The sequence below is a fragment of the Pristis pectinata genome, chromosome 10 (assembly GCF_009764475.1).
Source record: "Pristis pectinata isolate sPriPec2 chromosome 10, sPriPec2.1.pri, whole genome shotgun sequence".
Lineage (NCBI taxonomy): Eukaryota > Metazoa > Chordata > Chondrichthyes > Rhinopristiformes > Pristidae > Pristis > Pristis pectinata.
The window spans coordinates 32,064,127-32,084,339 of NC_067414.1; the positions used below are offsets into that span (position 1 = coordinate 32,064,127).

Consider the following 20,213-nt stretch of genomic DNA (forward strand, 5'->3'; position numbering starts at 1 on the left):
ATAGACAATTGTTTGGACATCAGCAAGTGAGGTGAGCATTTATACATTCTTATTTTAAAAAAGCTCAGTATTCTCAGAAATTTATGAAGTACCATGTTCAATCTATGAAGAAATTCAAGGGCTTAAGCATGGTTTGGGCATTTCATTTCACAGCTTAGTTCTGGATCATGGAGAATGTTAAGTACAACAGAGTAGATCAAATTATATTGAAGTTTCACAGATACATTCCAGACTGATAATTAAAAATTGATTCAATACATACTCAGTGACAAATAAACCAAACAGCATTATGACAGTTGACTTTTCAAAAAGAATCACATGGTTTACAGTTATAATAAATATTTTAAAGTCCATATTGTGTTCAATGCAAAGTAGAACTTACCATATTCTGCAAAAAGCATGAGGTGTACTGTTAAATCCTGATCTTATGATCTATTATACAACACTCTCAAAAACAATGTGAATGAATTTTACAAATATGAATTTTGTCCTACAATTGTAAGAAAAATGCAAGTGAAAATAGCAATTGGCTCTGTATGCAGCTAAATCTATGAACTTGAATACTCAATCTTTTTAACCAGTGGTAGGGAATCAAAGGCAGTGCAATTAAGAAATTGTCAGTTATAATAAAACCAGAGACAAAATCTACTGAAAATATTTCACCACTAATAACAGCCTTTTATACATCAGAAATATATTATAACGTGCACCTACAAATGGGAATACTCCTTTACTCAATCAGCTGGAAATTTAATCTCCTTCATTTAGATAGACCTTGGAAAATAGCCCCAGTTGTGTCATGGTAGAAGAGGAGGAACAACAACAACAATAACTAACAATTCTGAATCTCCAGTGCCAGGTTCCAAATAGTTAACTAGTAGTCTGCTTCAAGATATAACATTTGCATGACATGTTGATATGGTTCAAAGCAATGAAATAAGCAACATCCAGAACTTGCAGTACTTTTGTAACGGAACACTAATCACCAAGGGCAGACATAGTATGTCAATCACAATGACTCACTGGTTGCTGACAAATAAAGGATCAGCATCATTTCCACAACCCACCATCCTCAACTACCAGCACACACCTCATCCCTACTCTCCCCTCCAAAAGACACTAACCCATAAACAGTAGTGTTCATTATAAAGGCTAAATGGCAAGGATCCAAGGCTGAAATCTTATATTTCAATTTCAATGAAGCACAATACACTTAACATTTTTTCTTTAAGAATTCCTTATACTTCCTTGTAATCTATGCCTGAATGATAAAATTTCTAACCAACTTCTGCCAGCAGCAAACTAACTTTGATGCAGAGTAATGTGCTTTCTGCAGTTCCAACAGCATCCAAGTCATATTAGAATGATCCAAGTAATCAAACATCTTCCATAATCTATGTACCTTCTGAAAGTTTGAGATTTTTCCCAACTAATCATCATCCTTCAGTTATTTGGATTAAACAGAAAACATAATAATTGTTAAAAGCAGTTTATCTGATATAAATAGACAGTCTCAATGAAATTAGTTATTGTAATAACATACATACACCAAATATTGTATTTAGCAGTTATATAATTTGAAATAATTTGAAATGTTTTCTTCCAAATTTTGTCTGGCACATCAGGGAACTTCAAATCAATAGTTTCACTTTCACATAAAGTACACATTTCCAACATAAGTCACTTCCCTAGAAAAAAAAGAGGAAACTGAAAAAGTGCAGCCTATAAGTATAGCTAATTAGAGATCAATTAAAAAAACATTTATTCCAATTAAGAGAAAAAAAATCAAACTATTTCAAAACTGTATTGCCATAAGATTGTTAAAATTCATTTCTGAAAGTATGTCACTGCAAAAAGAGTTTTGGGCTTTTTGTTAACGTTACTAAACGATATATGTGATAGTACAGATGCACGTATAAAATGACACCATTGTTACATTTGTTTGGTATAAGTTGTCAACCCTTGTTTACAAGTATCACTACAGACAACATGACTGCTTTGTTTTGCATCAATAATGATAAAATGTGAAGAGAAATGAAGAACCTATGATTTACATGGAACTCAGTGTAGCCTCTGGATGCCTGAAAGCATTTCCCAGCAAATGGTGTAATGCAGCAAATGTACATAGCAGGATCTCAGAAACAATAATCAAATAAACGAACAGAATTTCTTTTGCAAAACTGAAGGATAAAGGTTGCTGAGGAAAATGGTAGAACTATTTTTCAAATTAATACGAGTTCCACCAGACTTCTGACCACATTTCTCCTTTAATCAATAATCAGAACATAAAATTCTCTATTCATTTGATTAAAATATCAAGGCAGTAACAACCGGCTCCTCAAAATGTCAGCTATTACACATAAATAACCATGGAAGTATTTGAGCCCCATTCTACTTCAACAGTGGGCTAACTGTTCAGATGTTCTTCTCATCTGATTCAATCTTTATCCTAATTTAAAAGAAATGAGAAATTGTCTATCTACTTGAAAGTCTAATGTTCAAATTAGAGATCACAATTTTAAAATTCCAATATTGTTATTCCAACATTTTACAATTCAAAGATTACTATTAGAAGTTATTTATGAACAAATCATTAAATGCTACTACCCCAGTTCTTTACACAGAGAAATTTGCAAAACATTATCACCTCAAAATAGTTATACTGAAGAAAATCAGCTTTGACAAATGATTAAAAATACAAAAAAGAATTCCTGCTTGCCTTTTGTGAGGCCAATGCAGTGAATGACAGCTATACTACTTTTTCCAAATTTAAAATGTGAAAACTTTATTCAAAATGTGCAAATGGTCGAGATTGCCTGATGGTCCAGCAGCTTAAAACAATATGTAGCTAATGGCTATAGGATCTGTATTTTGCCACAGCTATCTCAACATTCCTTGACAGGAAGATGGATCTAAGATTCCTTATCTGCAGTATTATTCAATCAGGTGGTATTACACTTGGGTATGATGACAATCCACATACAGAGTAGCCTACCAGCATTTACTGTGCATCATTATATATCATGAAAGAGTATTTAGCTAGAGTTAAGGACAATATCCAGACTCAAGGATTATTTCTTAAAGCATTAAATGTGCAAAAAAGGATTTGTCCCAGTTCTGATGAAAGGCTGCTGACCTGAAACATTATTTTTTGTTTTACACACCATAGATTCTGTTTAACACAAGTATTTCCAGCATTTTCTATGTTTATTTCAGATTCTAGTATCTCGAGTATATTGCTTTTGAAAAATGAAGAAAGGATTTGTGACCGAGCAAATGTGAAATGCAAAGAGGTAACTCTAAAATTCTGAACAATAGTGAAAGCTTGTATTTTATTGAAGACCAAGTCATTGCACTCAATACTGCAAACAATAGATTACAATTTTGTTTCCATTCCTCCTACCTTCGAGGAAAATAATGTTTCAGAACAAGATAAATGACTCTACATATGATGTCAACATTAAGAGCTAAAATTGCCTCTTTCAGGAAATAAATTTGCACATATGCCTTTTTAAAAACTGAACAGTATCAGGGATTTAAAAAAAAACAAGTTTAGCAATCCAAATCTAGTTACATTACTTTTAAGCTGATGCAAGAGATATTAAAAATATTAAAATGCTTTTAGCATGCTGTTTACAAAGATGCTTCTATCCAGGTACCAACATACCTTTAACGTGATGAACCAGGGTCACAATATGGTGAATAAATGACTCTGAAGAACTTCTGTAAAACTGAGGAAACTTAAGGTGATCAAAGATAGAACGGAATCCTTGCTCTTTCGTGTTGGAATGGACAAGAGCACTGGATAGCAGTCTTTCAGTTGTCAAAGAACTTCCAGGTCTGCAAAGTAAGAAAAACTATATTCTAATGAAGTTGTTGTGTGCTGTATTTGGATGTGCAAGTATACAAATACATGCTCCTGTTCACTGAAACAGTTTCTTAGCAGGCACAGAAGTTTGCATTTTCAGCACTGGTCTACTGGTCTAGTAATCACAGGTCACAAGTTCAAATTCCAGCAAGGAAAGTTGCAAAATTCAATTCAATAAATATGGTAATTTAGGAGAAAGCACTTAAATTGTTATAAAAACAACTTTTCACTTATGTCCTTCAGTAAGTAAGCCAACTACCTCTAAGCTAACATGGTCTATTCAAGACTTCAGTGATGCCATGAAAGATGACTTTTACTGGAGGCAAAGACTGTAAAATCATTCTCACATTCCAGGAACAAAAAAAACTTTCCTTTCCCACAATGATTATGGGAATGATTAAAATCATCCACTGTACTTCCTCACAAAAAAAAAGTAACTGGAGAATACTGCCATTCACTGTGGAGATCTTTGGATGGGGGTGGGGTGGGTGGGTGGGGGGAAGATGACAATGAAAATCAAATAGAAATTAATTGAGAAATAAGTAACAACTTAGGTCTTAAATTTGTAAACTAGACTATTTTCATAGTGGAAGACAAAAACCTTAGTAAGATTCAACAAAGTAACTGCTGTACTTGTATTTCTATGTTCACTATGAAACTTTTCTTTGCTGCATCCATAGTCCTATTGATATTCTTGCCCCCACCATCTCTGACCTGAACTTACTTCTTATAAATGAAGCAAAAACTTCTGGAAGTCATTGATCGTTCATTAAAAAAAATATTGACCTGAAATGTTGATTCGGTTTCTCTCTTCACAAATGCTATCTGATCTACTGAGTATATTAAACATTTTCTGTCATGCTTCTTATACATTGCTACAGTTACTTCCAAAATCTTATTTTGTTGTTTAAGCCAAGTAAACAACTCTATAATGCCCAAGCTGTCCTCAACTTTTATGCCCATATCTGGAAAGGCTCTTCTAACACTTTATTCACAGTTTTGAATGGGATAAAGAAACCTGTGTTGCCAGACAGCTCAACCATCCCTTACTTCTATTCTCCAAAATCACGCTTATAATTTTTCATTGCTTTGTTATCAAAATCAATATGTGTTTTCATTTTGTAGAAACACAATCTTACAGCACAGAAATGTTTGACAGTGCCTGATACGGTGACTATCACCAGCAGGTCCTGCAGGAGTCCCAGGCCATGGGGATCCCCACCACTGCCTATCTCCTCCCCCATCCTTGGGGCCCGAGAACAAATCCTCAGCCAACAGCCAGTCCAAGGGGCTCTCTTTGTCACTGCTCTCTACCCAAGAAGGGACTGGCAGTTCAGAGCTGTTGATTCTGACCTCCACCACTTCCTTCATCTATTGCTATCCTTGAGATTGTTGCTAGCCTCCATATTGAGGCAAGTGCTTGACCTCATATTTTCCCACATTAAGTTTCATTTGCCAAGTTTTCACCTATTCATTCAACTTATTAATACCTACTCATTCAACTTATTAATATCCTGTTGCAAAGTCCAATTATTTTTATCGCATCATTCACTCCCAGCTATTTCCATGTTATTGCAAAATCAGATACCTTACACTACATTCCCTCTCCAAGTCATTAATACAAATAGTAAATAATTGAGCAGCAAGAAACAATCCTTGGGGAACACTACAACTTACATCCCTCCAACCATTTATTCCAATTCTCTGCCTTTTACATGATAACCAGTCTTCAACCCATGTTAATGCCCTCCCCCCAATAAACACGAGCTCTTATTTTGTGCACCAGCATTTTATGTGACACCCAGTCAAATGCCTTCTGGGAATGTAAATACACTTTACCTACAGGTTGCACTCTATCGAACCTGCTAGTTACATCCTCTAAGAACTCTAGAAAGTTTGTCAAACATGGTTTGCCTTTCATAAAATCATATTGACTTTGTTTGTTTGCATTAAGCTTCTCTAAACGACAATCCATTTCTTCCTTGATTATAGACACCAGCATCTTACCATCAACAGATGTTAAGCACACTGCCTTTAGTTTCCTGCTTTTTGTCTCCCTCCCTACTTGGGCAAGGGATCATATTTGTGGTTTTCTAACCCACTGGCACCCTCTTGGAATTCAAAAAAATTGAAAAAATATCAACTAATGACTCCACCTGTTTCTAAAGCCATTTTCCTTAAAACGATCAGGTCCTGGCAACTTGTCTGTCTATAGTCTCATTAGGTTTTCCAATACCTTGTCCCGTGATAAGCATTCTTATAAGTTCTTCCACTCTATGTAAATCTAGCCCATCTTTTATCTTTGTGATATCTGTAGTGTCCTCTTTTGTGAAAAATGATGCAAAGTATTGGCTTAAATTATCTGCCACTTGTTTTCTCATTGATTCTCTAGTCTCACCCTCTAGGGTTTACACAATCGTCTTAACAACCCCTCTTCCTTTTTATACATCCTTAGAATCTCTTTCCGTTTGTTTTGATATTGCTTGTAATTTTCTCTCACAATCAATCTTCTCCCTCCATATTAGCTTTTTCACATCTTGCTGCTGGTTCCTGAAAAATTTCAAGTTTTCTGGTCCACCACCAACTTTTGCCACCTTGTACACCATAGGTTTTGATTTACTATTTTCCTTGACCTCATGGTTTGCCTTTCTCCTGCAATCCCTCTTTCTAATTAGGATAAGTTTCTGCTGAATGTTGTGGAATTACTTAAATATCTGCCATAAATATCCATTAATTATACACATTGTTGGAGATATATCCATTTCTGTTTATACACTGAATGACAAGAGCAGCAGATATAGGACATTTCACATGAAATCAATAGCCCAACCTACCTTTCTATTGAAATCACATGGTAAATAACAATATAATTAATAATTTTCTCAGTTAGCTGAAAGGCCAACTTTTTTGTTTAAATAGACTAATTGTCCATTAAATACTGCTAATCACTTCTGTGTTATTAATAAACAATTACCTATTTAAATTCTAATCTTAACTAAAAGGAATATGGAGATAATAGCATGTTTTCATTACTATGAATTAGTAAATAAAATTACAAAAGATTTTTTTTAGATAAGATGCATTTTGTAAGCATGCATTTAACAATTCAACAACAATCTTTTGCAAAAAAAAAACAACACAAATGTAGTGAGCACCGACTTACAGAACAGAATCTTCAAGCTGGGAGGCAGACATTTTCCATTTCACTTCAGGTTGACAGGATGGAGCAGGCAAGGTTTTCATTCTGGGTGGACTTTCCTCTGTGAAAGACATTTTATCCCTTTCTCTGACATCCATGTTTTTTGATTGTGGCAATGAAGAGCATGGATCATATAGCTCTTTAAACTTTTCACCTTTCACTGGCTCAGGTGAGATAGATTCTTTCTTTGGTGCTGTTCTTTCCTCATATTTTTTCTCTGCATACTTGTCTTCTTCCCTAAGCTTCTCTTTAATTGCACTAGATGAAAAGCTAGCCACATTAAATTTGAAAGATCTTTCATCTTCAAACCTTTCGTGGTCTTTTGCTCCTTTGATTACAATTTTTGTTTTATATTTATCGTCCTCATAGCCAATATCCCAAAGAGATTCATAGCCTTTTTCCTTCTGATTGGTCACAGTATACTGAAATTTAGGTCTATAACTATCTAATTCAGCCATTTCATCAGATAACCCAACCAAAATAAACTGTCTGCGCCTTTCTGGAGACTCAGTTAAATACAACAGTTTTTCAGCTTCCTTCCTCATATACTCACCTTTAGAGCTACCATAATCTACTCCTCCTTTATCCCCCCATTCCCTTCCCTTTGCCCTGTCTTTCTCCAAGCCTTTTTCCTTTTGAGCATCTTTCTCTCTTCCATCTCCTCTATCCAGCACAAAGGTTCTACTCTCCTCTTTCTCGACATACCTATATAGAGGAAAAAAAACAACGTGAAATGCAAAACATATTCTTCTGCAATAGTATATGCAAGATTTCAAAAAGTTTGAATGTGATTGAAATTGGAATTAAAGTACATAATAGAATGACATGTTCTAGTAGCTTATAAAATTTCCATCACTTCTATAAAATCTTTTTACCCACATATAGAACTATTTAATTGATATAACTGATTCCCTTTTAATTATCACCGGAAAATTTTAAAGCCTCTTTGGAACAACTTCTGCACAGCTAATTTGATGATTTCCTAGCTCCTCCAATTTACACAAACCAATTATTATACTTCTTATACTTATTATGCAAAATAACTTGATCAATGTTAACCAATGAATTCCAGCAGGCCCAACAAGTAGTTAGAGTTGCACAAATACAAGTTTATTTTTTATTATTTATTCATGCACGGGATGTGGACACTACTGGCAAAACCAGGATTTATTGTCCATCCCCAACTGCCCCAGAGGCCAATTCTTAATTGGCCATATTGGTGAGTTTGGAGTCACTTAAAGCCCAGATGAGTAGCAGATTCCTTCCCTAAAGGACATTAATGAACTAATTGGCTTGTATGACAATCCAGTAGTTTCATGGTCTCTATTACTGATATTGTTCATGTACAAATTACTATTTTTTGATTCCAGACAAGATAGATTAGAGGAAGCATTGCAAGCACTAAAAATCTAGTTCACAAGTAAAATTATTTTTTAGCCAGATGGAAATCACCAAATTCCATAATTGTTTTGATAACATCAGCTTTTACCCATTTCACTTCTACAACAATTTTTGAATATTTATACTAGCTTCTCTTGAAAGCAAATATTGCCTCCAAAAAGCAATGTAAACAAAAATAATCAGTTACCTTTTCAGGTACTTGGATTTAGTCAATTCCAGGTCCACAGTATCACCAGAAAAAGCAGACTGTTTCAGTCGAGCTTCTTCTCTTGGAACACTGTGTTGAGTTGAAACAACTTTAGTAGGGCTTTTCCGTATTGGACTGCACTGAGAAGGGCTGTATTGTGATGCACTGTGGCCTGAGGAGCTACGCTGTTCTGGGCTGTGCTGCAAACTTGAGGACGGTGGACTGGTCTTAGATGAACTCAGCCTAGGTGGCCCAACCTGTGAGAAACTTTGATGGGAAGGAACAGAACGTGTAGGACTAAGGCTAGATGGGCTAGGAAACGAAGATAAACTGTGATGGGATCTTGGACTATTGTCATTGTAGGTTGAAAGCCCTGCCCAGCTTTCACTTCGAATGGGAGGAGTTTTACGAAACTCACTGTGCACCTTAGTAGAATCAGAATCACATTTGACATCTGTTGCAAGTTTTTCTATTTGCTTGTTCTTTCCAGATTCCTCTTGTGGAACAGTACCATCAATTTTCTTTGTACGCTTGTCTGTTGACCTGCGATGTTTTGAGGTCACTGGAGATCTGCTGTGACGTGAAGAAGAACGGGAAGATGATGAAGCAGGTGACCTTGCAGAGGAGGATCTGCGTGATTGTCGAGATCGACTTCTGGATCGTTGCGATATTGATCTACGTTTTGGCGTTCTTGACCTTGAACGGCCTCGTCGTGGACTACGAGACTGTCTTCTATACTGCCAGTTAAGCCTATAACCACCACGATAATATCGAGGTCCTCCTTGATAATAGCCTCTCCCTCTTCCACGATGACCATAGGGACGTCTCATTCCTCTGTTACCACGAAAATCTCGAAAGTCTCTGGAATAGTTACGATCCCTACTGCGAGATCGGGAGTAGGATCTAGAACGAGATCTAGAGCTGAGAATTCACAGAAAAGATGTCGCAACAAATAACATTATTTAATCCAAGGAACAGTCCAGAATACAAAATATTTAATTATAATACAATGCTTTTCATTACACTATCTTTCTGGGCTCAAATTTAAGCACATTTTTGGAATTTTTTCCACTTTTACTTGCAGCAGGAGGGCTTAACATCATAGGAGAGCATCATGGGATGCACAAGAATAGTTTTACTTCTTGTGCTTTAGAGCCATAGGAAGAACAGCAGCTAAACTGCAATAAAAAGTTTAGTAAGCAACTGTCCAATGCATTAAATATAGCACAGCAGAAATACCCAAAGTTTACATTCATTTTTTGTCAACACAGATGAGCTGAATGAGAAAAAAACTGAAATAATGAGGCATATAGTAACAGACAGAAGGGTACAAGAGCTGGCAGAATGTGCAGATCAAGTTTAATATAGAAAAGTGTCAAGTGGTGGATTTTGGCAGAAAACAAGAAGGGATAATATAGATTAAATGGCAGAGTCCTGAAAAGTGTGCAAAAGCAGTGGGAACTGTGTATAAAACTTAAGGCGACTGGACATGTTCAAAGAGCAGTTAGTGGAGCATATGGCATCCTGGGCTTCAAATATACTGTACATGTATAAAGACCAGAAGCAGGAAGGTTATGTTTAATCTATTGAAAAATAAACATAGGTTAGGCATACATCTCCACACAGATGCTGCCTGACCTGCTGCAAATTTCCAGTATTTTCTACTGCTGTCATCAGTTAAGCTGAAACTTTTTTAAAAATTGTTCCATCTTGCCAATGGTAATCTGTTTAGTCCATGACCTTGTATTTTCCCCATATCTTTTCATAAATGGCAAATATTTATCAACTTTTCTTTTCACCGTAATTGTTGATAATGATCCCACCATCGTACTGAGAACAAAATTATCCAGTAGGAAGTACCCTTCTAGGGACACTGTGCTTTATACAACATAGTAGGCAGAAATCTGCATCTGATGTTGGAATACTACATCCTGACCCTGGGCAATGAAAGGACAGAGCCATTCTATTCCTAGCTTCATTCTCCTAAATTCTACTTTTATTAAAAATAAAGTTCCACAAATCTTTGGGACCTATAGTTCTAATCATTCATACTTATACCTTAAGAATTTAGGATAGAGTATTAATGGGTACAAATATACAATTGTCCCACAAAGCAGAATTTTGAAGCTCATAATTCACCATACTAAACAACTACCATAAGCATCAATTTAGAAGTAAACAACATCTACAACAATTACCTGTATCTCTTTTTCCTGGAACGGGATCTAGAATGAGATCTTGATCTAGAACTGGAGCAAGAGCGAGACCTTGATCTCGATGAATGAGATCTAGAATTAGATCGAACCATTCTGATCTTCTGGTTTCACTTTCAAAAGAAACTGCTCACCTACAAAAGGAAAAAGAATGTTATTATATATCACATGTTAAAACATCCATTGCACTTACTATGATAATCGCATTAAATACAGCTCAAATTTTAAAGCTACACTCATTTAAGGATGATGCTAACTGTCTTGTGCATATCGTGCACTTCCCATCCATACATACCCATGCTTCTTCTTGTCACAAGTTTGCCATTGTACTTTTTTGGTCAAGGCAGTGGTCGTTACAGGTGAAAATAATTTGTTGCTGATATTATACATGTGCAATGTGGCTAAAATCTCATTAGTACTTGATCCCTCTATGCATCAGTATATCACAGAAAATCTTCAAGTTGTACTAAATCGTTGTGGAGGAATGAACAGAAATATGGACTGTACAGTTACAAATAGATATTGACAGGTTTACATTGCTAGAGGATTAATTTTGATGAGCTGAAATACCTTCTCTGCACCAATCTTTCTTCTGTCCTTTTGATTTTGTAAAGAGTACAGGCATTGCTCTCAGCGAGGTTATCAGATAAAGAACATCAAATCCAAAATGGGTCACCATAAAGGGAACCATTCCAAGTAACCAGGAAGTATATTCTAGAAAAGTTGCAGAGGAGATAGCTGACAGAATGGTATTAGCAGCATAGAAAAGCCACTTCATCTCACACTTCTTTTCAATTTTCAATATGCTCACAGCACTGGGAGTACAAGTTCAAAGTACCATGCAAATATCATTCTTCTCCCTATCATTATGCAGTTTTTTTGGTGACATATATTAAAGGGGAAATCTGTAAAGAATGTTTAAACATCCATTCCCTTAAGCCCAGAAAGTCTGACAGATACAAGCACCCACAAAGTCTCACAGAATCTAACCATTCCTTGGTTGCAGAATACTCTAGGCTGGAAAGGGTCCATTAATTTTAACTTGCAGATCAAAAATGCAGTGTATTAATTTTTATTTTGCATCAGCAAGTTTAACACAGAGTATGGTGCTCAGACTCAACAACAAAATGATTTTACAACTTCTTTGAATCATTTTCAGATTTGTGGAGACATTCTTTACAAACTGGTTTAATGTGAGGCGAACATACTATTATTAAATAGACAAGATGACAGTTAATTTGCATACACCGATAAACAGCAATGAACAGAATGATTAATTATTGTAATTTTGGGTAGGTACTGGTTGAGGAAGAATTCTGACCGGGACACTGGAAAAATTCATTACTGTACTTCAAATAATCCATGGGACCTTGAATAGGCAAATTATATCTCAGCTTCTCTTCACACAGCACTTAATTCTCAAAATGGGACTTGGCAATATTTAGTCAAGAAACAAAGCTTATCAATTCAGCTAGCTGGACATGAATACTATGTTTTACAAGATTAGGAATGTTACAATGTAGAACATACAATATGTTACAGCTGCCAAAAGTCTTACATCTCCCTTTAGGATTTCAAAGTAATAAGACACCATTTTGAGTGGAAAAATAAGCTGAGGTACTTCTGAGGAAGAAATTATTTTTAGTCTTCATGTTGGAATACAGAGGGAACTCAAGCATTGATGAAAGACATGGTTTTTTTTAAGGTTTTCAAAGCTGGGGGAGGAGCCAAATGATTTTTTTTAAGAAAGGTTGTCATTGTTGCTATGAACACTGGAGCCGAGGAATGGATGCAAATGCCAAAGTTGGAGGACTGAACAATTAAAGGGATTGCAAGCCTGAATGAGGCTGCCCAAGTTAGTTAAGGTAAAATTCTTAAAGATCAGTGCTTTAAACTGAATGCATAAGAGGAGAGAAAACTATTTTAAATCAGCAGGGTTAATAAGCATTCAGAGTATGAGTGCATGTTGTTGAAGTCTGAACAATTTGTAACTTCATGCAAAAAAAAGTTGCCAGATAAGTTGCAACTAAAGGTGATATAAACATGGACAGGTGACAGTGACAATGACAAAATAGTGGCAATGTGGAAAATGGATGAGTTCATTCAAAGTGTTTTGCTATTCAGCTTGAGATCAGTCCTTGGGTTTATTTGTGTTGAGATAAATAGGCATTGAGATGATACTTTGTTCTTAGATGATTTTTCCCTGCAGATTGCAAATGGCTACTTTTGTTTCTTTTTTTAAAAATAGAAGTTTGTATCAGATAGCATACATCAGCTGAACCAAAGGACACAAAGTGGTGCAAATAACAACTTAACTCTTTATGTTTGAAATCCCAACCCTTTCTTATCCTTGCTTCAGACTGAATTTATTCTCTGAAGCACAACAGTTTAGGCATAGAAAGTATAACTGGAAAAAGATGCAGCAATGATCTAATTAGTACAAATGTGTTTGTCCATATTAAAAGAAAATCTAGTTCTTTACACTTACAAAATTATTCAACTGGTTTATGATCAGTGTTAGAATGATGGACCTAAATAGTGGATTAGTTGCATTCAGTGCTCCTTCTCATTATTTCAGCATCTACCGTTTAACCTGCAGTTTTGCTTATATTGTTATATATAACTAATAAAACTGAGTAAAAGTTAATTAATGATAGTCTTAATGAAAGTGAAACAAAGGAAATTCCTGTTTTAATTACATCAACAATGCAAAACCACGGGTGAAAATACATAGAAATCCACTTAATATGTCAAATGCAGTAAAATAATTTTAAAACAATTATACTGACAGGGGAAGAGAAAAATACACCTGTCATTTCTCCCAATTACTGCAGCCCCATTCAAACTGTGTTGAGCTTTATACTGCAAATATATACATGTTTTCAATCTCAGTTGTTTAGCTTGTCTGTAAGGTTGATAAGTGTAAAAATAAATAGTATGGGAAATAAGCATTGTTTGAAATCCTAAGTAGATGTCAGATGCAGAAAATTCAAGTGAATTTGAGATTGACATAAGAAAAGGCTAAAATGAGAATTTAAAATTTGGCAACACAACTCTTAACATTCATCTGCAGTGATAATTAAAAGTAATTCAACAGCCAAACTAACACATGAATTGATGAATTTACTCCAATAAATAAGACTACTGCACAAGAATAGTACAGGAAGTCCCTGGGTTACGAACAAGTTCCATTTTTGAGACTGTTCGTAACCCGATTTTGTATGTAACTTGGAACAGTGACCGCGCCTGAGCACTCAGGCCAGGGATTGCGACCGCGTGTGCGCACTTGGGCCAGGGATCGCAGCCGCGCATGGCCCCAGCCGCACATCTGCACTTGGCCTGGGGTTGGGCCAAAGAAGGGGTACTGCCACCGTAGTAGGATCGGGGGCCAGGCCCACTTACGAACTGACCACGAAGGTCGGTTCGTAAGTCAGGGACTTCCTGTATTTAACAAAGTGTATTTTTGCTTCCCAAATTTTAGTAAAACATAATTACTTTACTTTTCCACTACTATTGCCAAAGTATGTTTGCCTGAAAATGAGGTCCACTAATCCAAATAGTCTCTCATCACGCTTCACAATTCAGGAAGGTTTTACACCATTTGACTCCTCTCATGATTTCAAGTTGTTCAATAAAAAAGGCACACTGTCTCAACATGAGTTTCAGAATACAAGAATAAAAATGAATGTAACCCACCTGTAAGAGTGGAATTGCTCCAATACTAAAAAGGTAAATTATTTCAGTGATAATGAATGATATACCAAATGTTGATTATACTAATTTGCAAGTTAGTTCTGTTCAAACCTTGGAAGTCATCACATTTAATAATCCTTAATAGAATAATTTTGAAAATGCAATGAAAATACAAGAACATAAAAAGTAGCAGCCCATTTGGCCCTTTGTGTTTTCTCCACTTTTCAGTAAGATCACAGTGATCTTTTCCAAAGTAAAAAAAAACTACAGATGCTGGAAATCTAAAAGCAGAAAAATGTTAGAAACACTCAGATCAGGCAGTATCAGTCATGGTTGATCATTCACCTCAGCACACTTTGCTGCACTAACCACATATCCCTTGATTCTCTTAGTATCTAAAAGTCCATCAAACTCTGTTTTGATTATACACATTGGTTGAGCTCTCCTCTTGTTGAAGCAATTTCTTCTTATCTGACTTGTATGGCATCCCCTTACATTGATACCATGAATCCTGGATCTAGACACCCCAACCAGGGGACCCATCAACCCCACAAACATGTCAAGCCCCATAAAAGAAAAATTGTATGCTTCAATGAAATCATCTCATTCATCTAAAGAGAAAATTGGCCCAGTCTGCTTAATATTTCTCCTCTTGCAACCAACCCACGAGGAATGACTCCAATGAACCTTCACTACACATTCCCTATTAAGTTATTCCTTCCTTAAGTAGGAAGATCAGACCTATACACAATACTCTAAATGCAGTCTCACCAGAGTCCTATACAATTGTACTAAGGCATCTCTACTCAATACACTATCGGATTATATGCCTGGAACGAAATCTTAGAACGTTCTCAACTAAGGGATGCATTTACTAAACAGGTTAATTCCTAATCACTAACAAAGACCTTTTGCCAACACTCCTCGTTTTCAGTTTATTGTTGGAGGTCTGCACTAAAAGTTACCTACCAATTAAGAAAATTTAGGTTGGTTTTCTTTTTAATAGTCACCCAAGGTTTTACTTCTGCAGATGAAAGATATGTTTTGCTGTTATTCTAAAGTCTAGACTAAAGACTTAAACACTAACATTCTAGATAATTTACCCGTTCAATATATCAAAAGTCTATTTTAGTTTTACACATTATTTCACTACCATTACCAATATACTTTCATAACATGATTGATTTTTCAAAGTGTTACACCTACTTGATCAATACCTGTAGCTAAAAACAAAACTAATATTGTAAACAGAAACCCAACTGACCAAAACTAACTTATAGTCGTTGAAATTGGCCTGTCCTTTAAATTATCATTTTGTTCAATGTAGTCTGATCACAGAAGTAAAAAGAATGTAAAAATAAATTTTAAACTGAACATCCAAAATTACACCTATGACACAGATGCAATGATCTACAACAGGTACCTTCTCCCAGTTCTGAACCATTTTTAGAATAGCCAGAAATGCACACGAGATAAAGTATTACTCAACAAAACCTTTCCACCACCTTCAACTGACTAATTAAGGTAATAAAGACTTTTTTTTAAATATATATGATATTAATATTTGCATGTCTTCAGGCAACTTTCAAACAAAATCATAAATTGCATTTATGTGCACGCATGGTTGCGTGTATGGAGAATTGGAAATTCAACAGATTCCAGTTTACTTAAAATGTGAAAGTCAGTTTAAACAGTATTCTTTTTATTTGCAAAACAAAACAATGTTTCAATTCACCAAAATGAATTATAATGAACTGTGTGGTCAAGTTGAAGTATGTGCAACAATCTGGGAAATGTTTTCCATGTGGTTTTCAATTTTTAGTCCAAGTAATTCTAATTTTTGAAAGAGCCAATTATTTTAATGAGCATTATTAATTTCAAAGCACATTAAACTCTTTACAAAAAGCAACAATAATGACATTCATGTACTCGTTATTCTTAATGGTTCAGAGAACAAATAAGTTTTGAAATAAAAGAAACTCAGGAGGAAATAACATGCTACTTAATTGAGAAATGTCACTTCAATTTCTAACACTGCATACGATAGATGATTCCCATAATACTTATTACCACCCAATTTTTATGCCTGATATCTGAACTTTTCCTACCCCAATGAATTGTACAATTTTAATTAAACTTTACAGCTTATCTCAGAAATAAATTTGGACCACTGTGCTGGACTTTGAAACTTGATCACAAGCTTTCTACATGACTTAACAATCTGAAGTGTGATTTGCATCTTAAACATATTCCATCTGCTATGTGACCTTCCATCATTAAAAATCAATGCGTCCATTCTCAACTACTCAAAAATTTAAACTACCACAACCACTGCAAACTTGGTGCTGTGCAGCTCAATTAACTGGGAAGAACAAAGACCTGAAAAGGGAGCTATCAGTGGAATTTTGAACCGGAGAAGACCAGCTCTGTTTTACATCCATTCCTGATATTTTAGTTGTTCTGGTGCTAGATTTAAGATTCTAAGCAGGATTTTAACTCTGCTCAGAATCTTTCGTCACCCCTGCAATCCAAGACAAATTTATACAGCGTCACACTTCACATTTGAAAAATAAATCTACACTGAGGGCATAACAGTATTATTCTACAGTTCTCGCAGAATTGAAATGAATCTGTCGCCCCTTATCTTCAAGGTCAGATTGAACAAATGGTATGATAATACACTTCCTGAAATCATTTGTGTCCTTTGTAGATTTCAAACAAAAGGGACAAAATTAAATAGTGTCCAAACCAATCTTCTATTAAACAAGTTTTCCCTCTCCCTGAAACGTTAACTCTATTTCTCTTTCCACAGATGGTGCCTGACCTGCTAAATGGCTCATGCATTTTGTTCTAACTTCAAATTTCCAGAATCTGCAGTTTGTTGGCTTTCAGTTCAGTGAAATGGCATGTTTGGGGATAACCAAGAAAACTATTTACTAGCTCAACAGTTTATCCAATAAATGGATTGTCTAAGTTTAAAAAAAATTTGACAATAAACTTTCAAACTGGAAGAGGATATAATTTTTAAGTCAAAACTTAAAACAGTGCAATGTGTAACTGTCCTGAATGCAATGTTTGAAATTAAACTCAACATGGTGCAATGCAGGAGCCTGAAAGTTAATTGACACACACCTCTTTTCAGAGAATATAACCTTAATTCCTGTTCAATGTGGATTATTAATAAAAGTACGTAAGTAATAACTACAAAGAATGTTTCACATCATTTCATCTGTTAACAAACACCACTCTCACAAACTGGAAACTTCAGATAAAAAAATCATTCCATTTTAAATAGAATAGCTCAAAGAAAGTGCAAGCCTTCTCTTAGTGGCTCAGTGTTTATTTTGTGAGAAGCTGCATCATGCAAACCCTGAGAATCACAGGTTTAGTTCTTAGATTGTGCTGAAATAGTTTGTTTCACTTGGAGATGAGAGCAGAGTTAAAGGAAAGTCAACCAGGTTTTCATTCATGACCAACCTTTAATGCACATACAATGCCCACATTTAGATATTGAGTGAAGCCAGAATTAAGATTTGCAGGCATCCAGAACAGAACAGTCTGTCCCAATCACACATAACAGCCACCTGAGAAAAGTACCACCATATGGTGATTGTCATGTATAGATCCAAACCTGGTCATCACTAACTGGCCATGGTGTGGCTCTGGCATTACAATTTTATCTACATTCACAAATTTTAGGAGAAAACATGTTACACATGTACTTCATATACATTTTCTCTTAAATATCTACCACCACAGTGCAAAACATTTGAATTTTTTTCTTTTTAAGGTTTAAATTACTAAAATGTTATTAGACATGACACTTCTGTAATCCCCACTGATAATGTCTTACGTATATTGTCCTATTATATACAAGTAAAATGAAGGGAAATGCATAGAATCAGCAGTTATACAGCACAGAAACAGGCCCTTTGGCCCAACATCCATGCCAACCAAGATGCCTTCTTGAGCTAGACCTATTTGCCTGCATTTGACACATATCTTTCTAAACCTTTCCTGTCCATAAACCTATCCAAATATCTTTTAAAAACTGTAACTATACCTACCTCTACCACTTCCTCTGGCAGCTCATTCCATATATCCACTACCAGCTATGTGAAAAAAAATGCCTCTCAGGTCCCCTTTACGTCATAACTCTCTCACCTTAAACCTATGTCCTCTAGTTTTAGACTTCCCTACCCAGGGAAAAAGACTGTGACCATCCACACGTACATTAATATGTACAGATTAATCCAGGCACTATGTTTTATCCCACAGTAGATTTCATTAAGCTCTTACTAAGATTCACCCCTGCTTTCCTTAGATAAGAATTTGGCGCTACTGTCCCTAAACCATGACACATCAGAAACTGCTCTTTACTTTTTGGACTGACTCACTATTTCAGGCCTAAGCAATCATTCCTATTGGACTAATTGAGAATGATGACAGCTTCCCACTCCATGGAATGTTGCTTGTGTTTCCATGGTGCTGAAGTCCAATGATTTCACATTATACAACATTCAAGCAGACAACCAACATATAATAACCAAACCACTAAAGCACACAAAATGTTCAAGAAAACACTCAATCTGCCTTTTATCATTTCACCAGCAAATAAAGAGTTATAGTACCCTTGAACTACTGACTGATGTACTGGACAACAGTGCAGAATAGAGAATATGCCCCCAGGATGGAAAAATAGAATATGAAATGGATAAAGTATTTCTTATTATCCTTAATATTTCACCAATAAACATCCTGGCTCAAACATTTTCAATGCAATGAAGTTTTTCGATGAAGGTAATACAAATCACAACTTAATTTTTAAGAAAAAAAGGTACTCAAAATAGAGCGTATTTTGAATAGGATAGCTTCCTGCACACTTGTCTGACCTAGTAACTTCTCAATCACGAATTCACGTCTACCATTTCACATGAAAACCATAAACTATTAATGCCGCCATTGATCAAAATCATTTTTAAACTTAAAATTAACTGGTGGGCAAACATACCAAATCGACATAGATATTGCTTTCTGCCCTGTCGATTCATGGGGGACTAATAAAAGTAGATTTATAATATATATATATATATATTAAAAACAGATGAAACGTTATTTTTAAACTAACCGCCTGCTAAAGAAAGTTGCACTGCTGGATTGCAGTAAACTCGGGTGATTCATGACCAGTTGCAAAACTGACAGCAAGCCCTTGAGTCGAGCCCTCGCAGCTGCAAATACAAACCAATTGCAGCAACAGAGCCCGGCAACGACACAAGCTTGTGTTTGTCAGGGGAAAACCGCATGTTGTTTACAAAGAGCATTTCAGTTCTCTCCCCCCTCCCCTCCCCTCCCCTCCCCTCCCCCTCTCCTCCTCCAATGCCCAGGCAACGCCCGGAGCCGGCGGAGACCGACATTTATTTCGGCATAAAATCGGCTCCAGGCGCAGAAAAGCCATTTTGAACGGTCCGCTCCGCACGACTTCGCGCCTCGGAGGGACCAGAGCGGCTTTTACCTGCAACCCACCATTTAAACCGACTCATTTCACCCAACCGCCGGGTCACTCTACCGCTGACCTGTGGGGCTTGTAGAACCACTTCCCCGCTCACGTCTGGGCACAAACCTGCCGATTCCTGACATCCATCAAACGCAACT

The 20,213-nt window shown here is 36.0% G+C and overlaps 1 protein-coding gene across 1 annotated transcript in view; it reads right to left on the reverse strand.

Moving 5' to 3' along the window:
- The window catches only part of LOC127575275 (bcl-2-associated transcription factor 1-like), a 35,694-nt gene extending 15,481 nt beyond the window's left edge, over window positions 1-20,213 (reverse strand). The window contains 6 exon segments of the mRNA XM_052025019.1: window positions 3,668-3,840; window positions 7,032-7,772; window positions 8,656-9,576; window positions 10,854-11,002; window positions 11,439-11,582; window positions 20,135-20,213. Of these exon segments, the coding sequence (XP_051880979.1) occupies window positions 3,668-3,840; window positions 7,032-7,772; window positions 8,656-9,576; window positions 10,854-10,963 (1,945 nt within the window). The 5' untranslated portion in view covers window positions 10,964-11,002; window positions 11,439-11,582; window positions 20,135-20,213.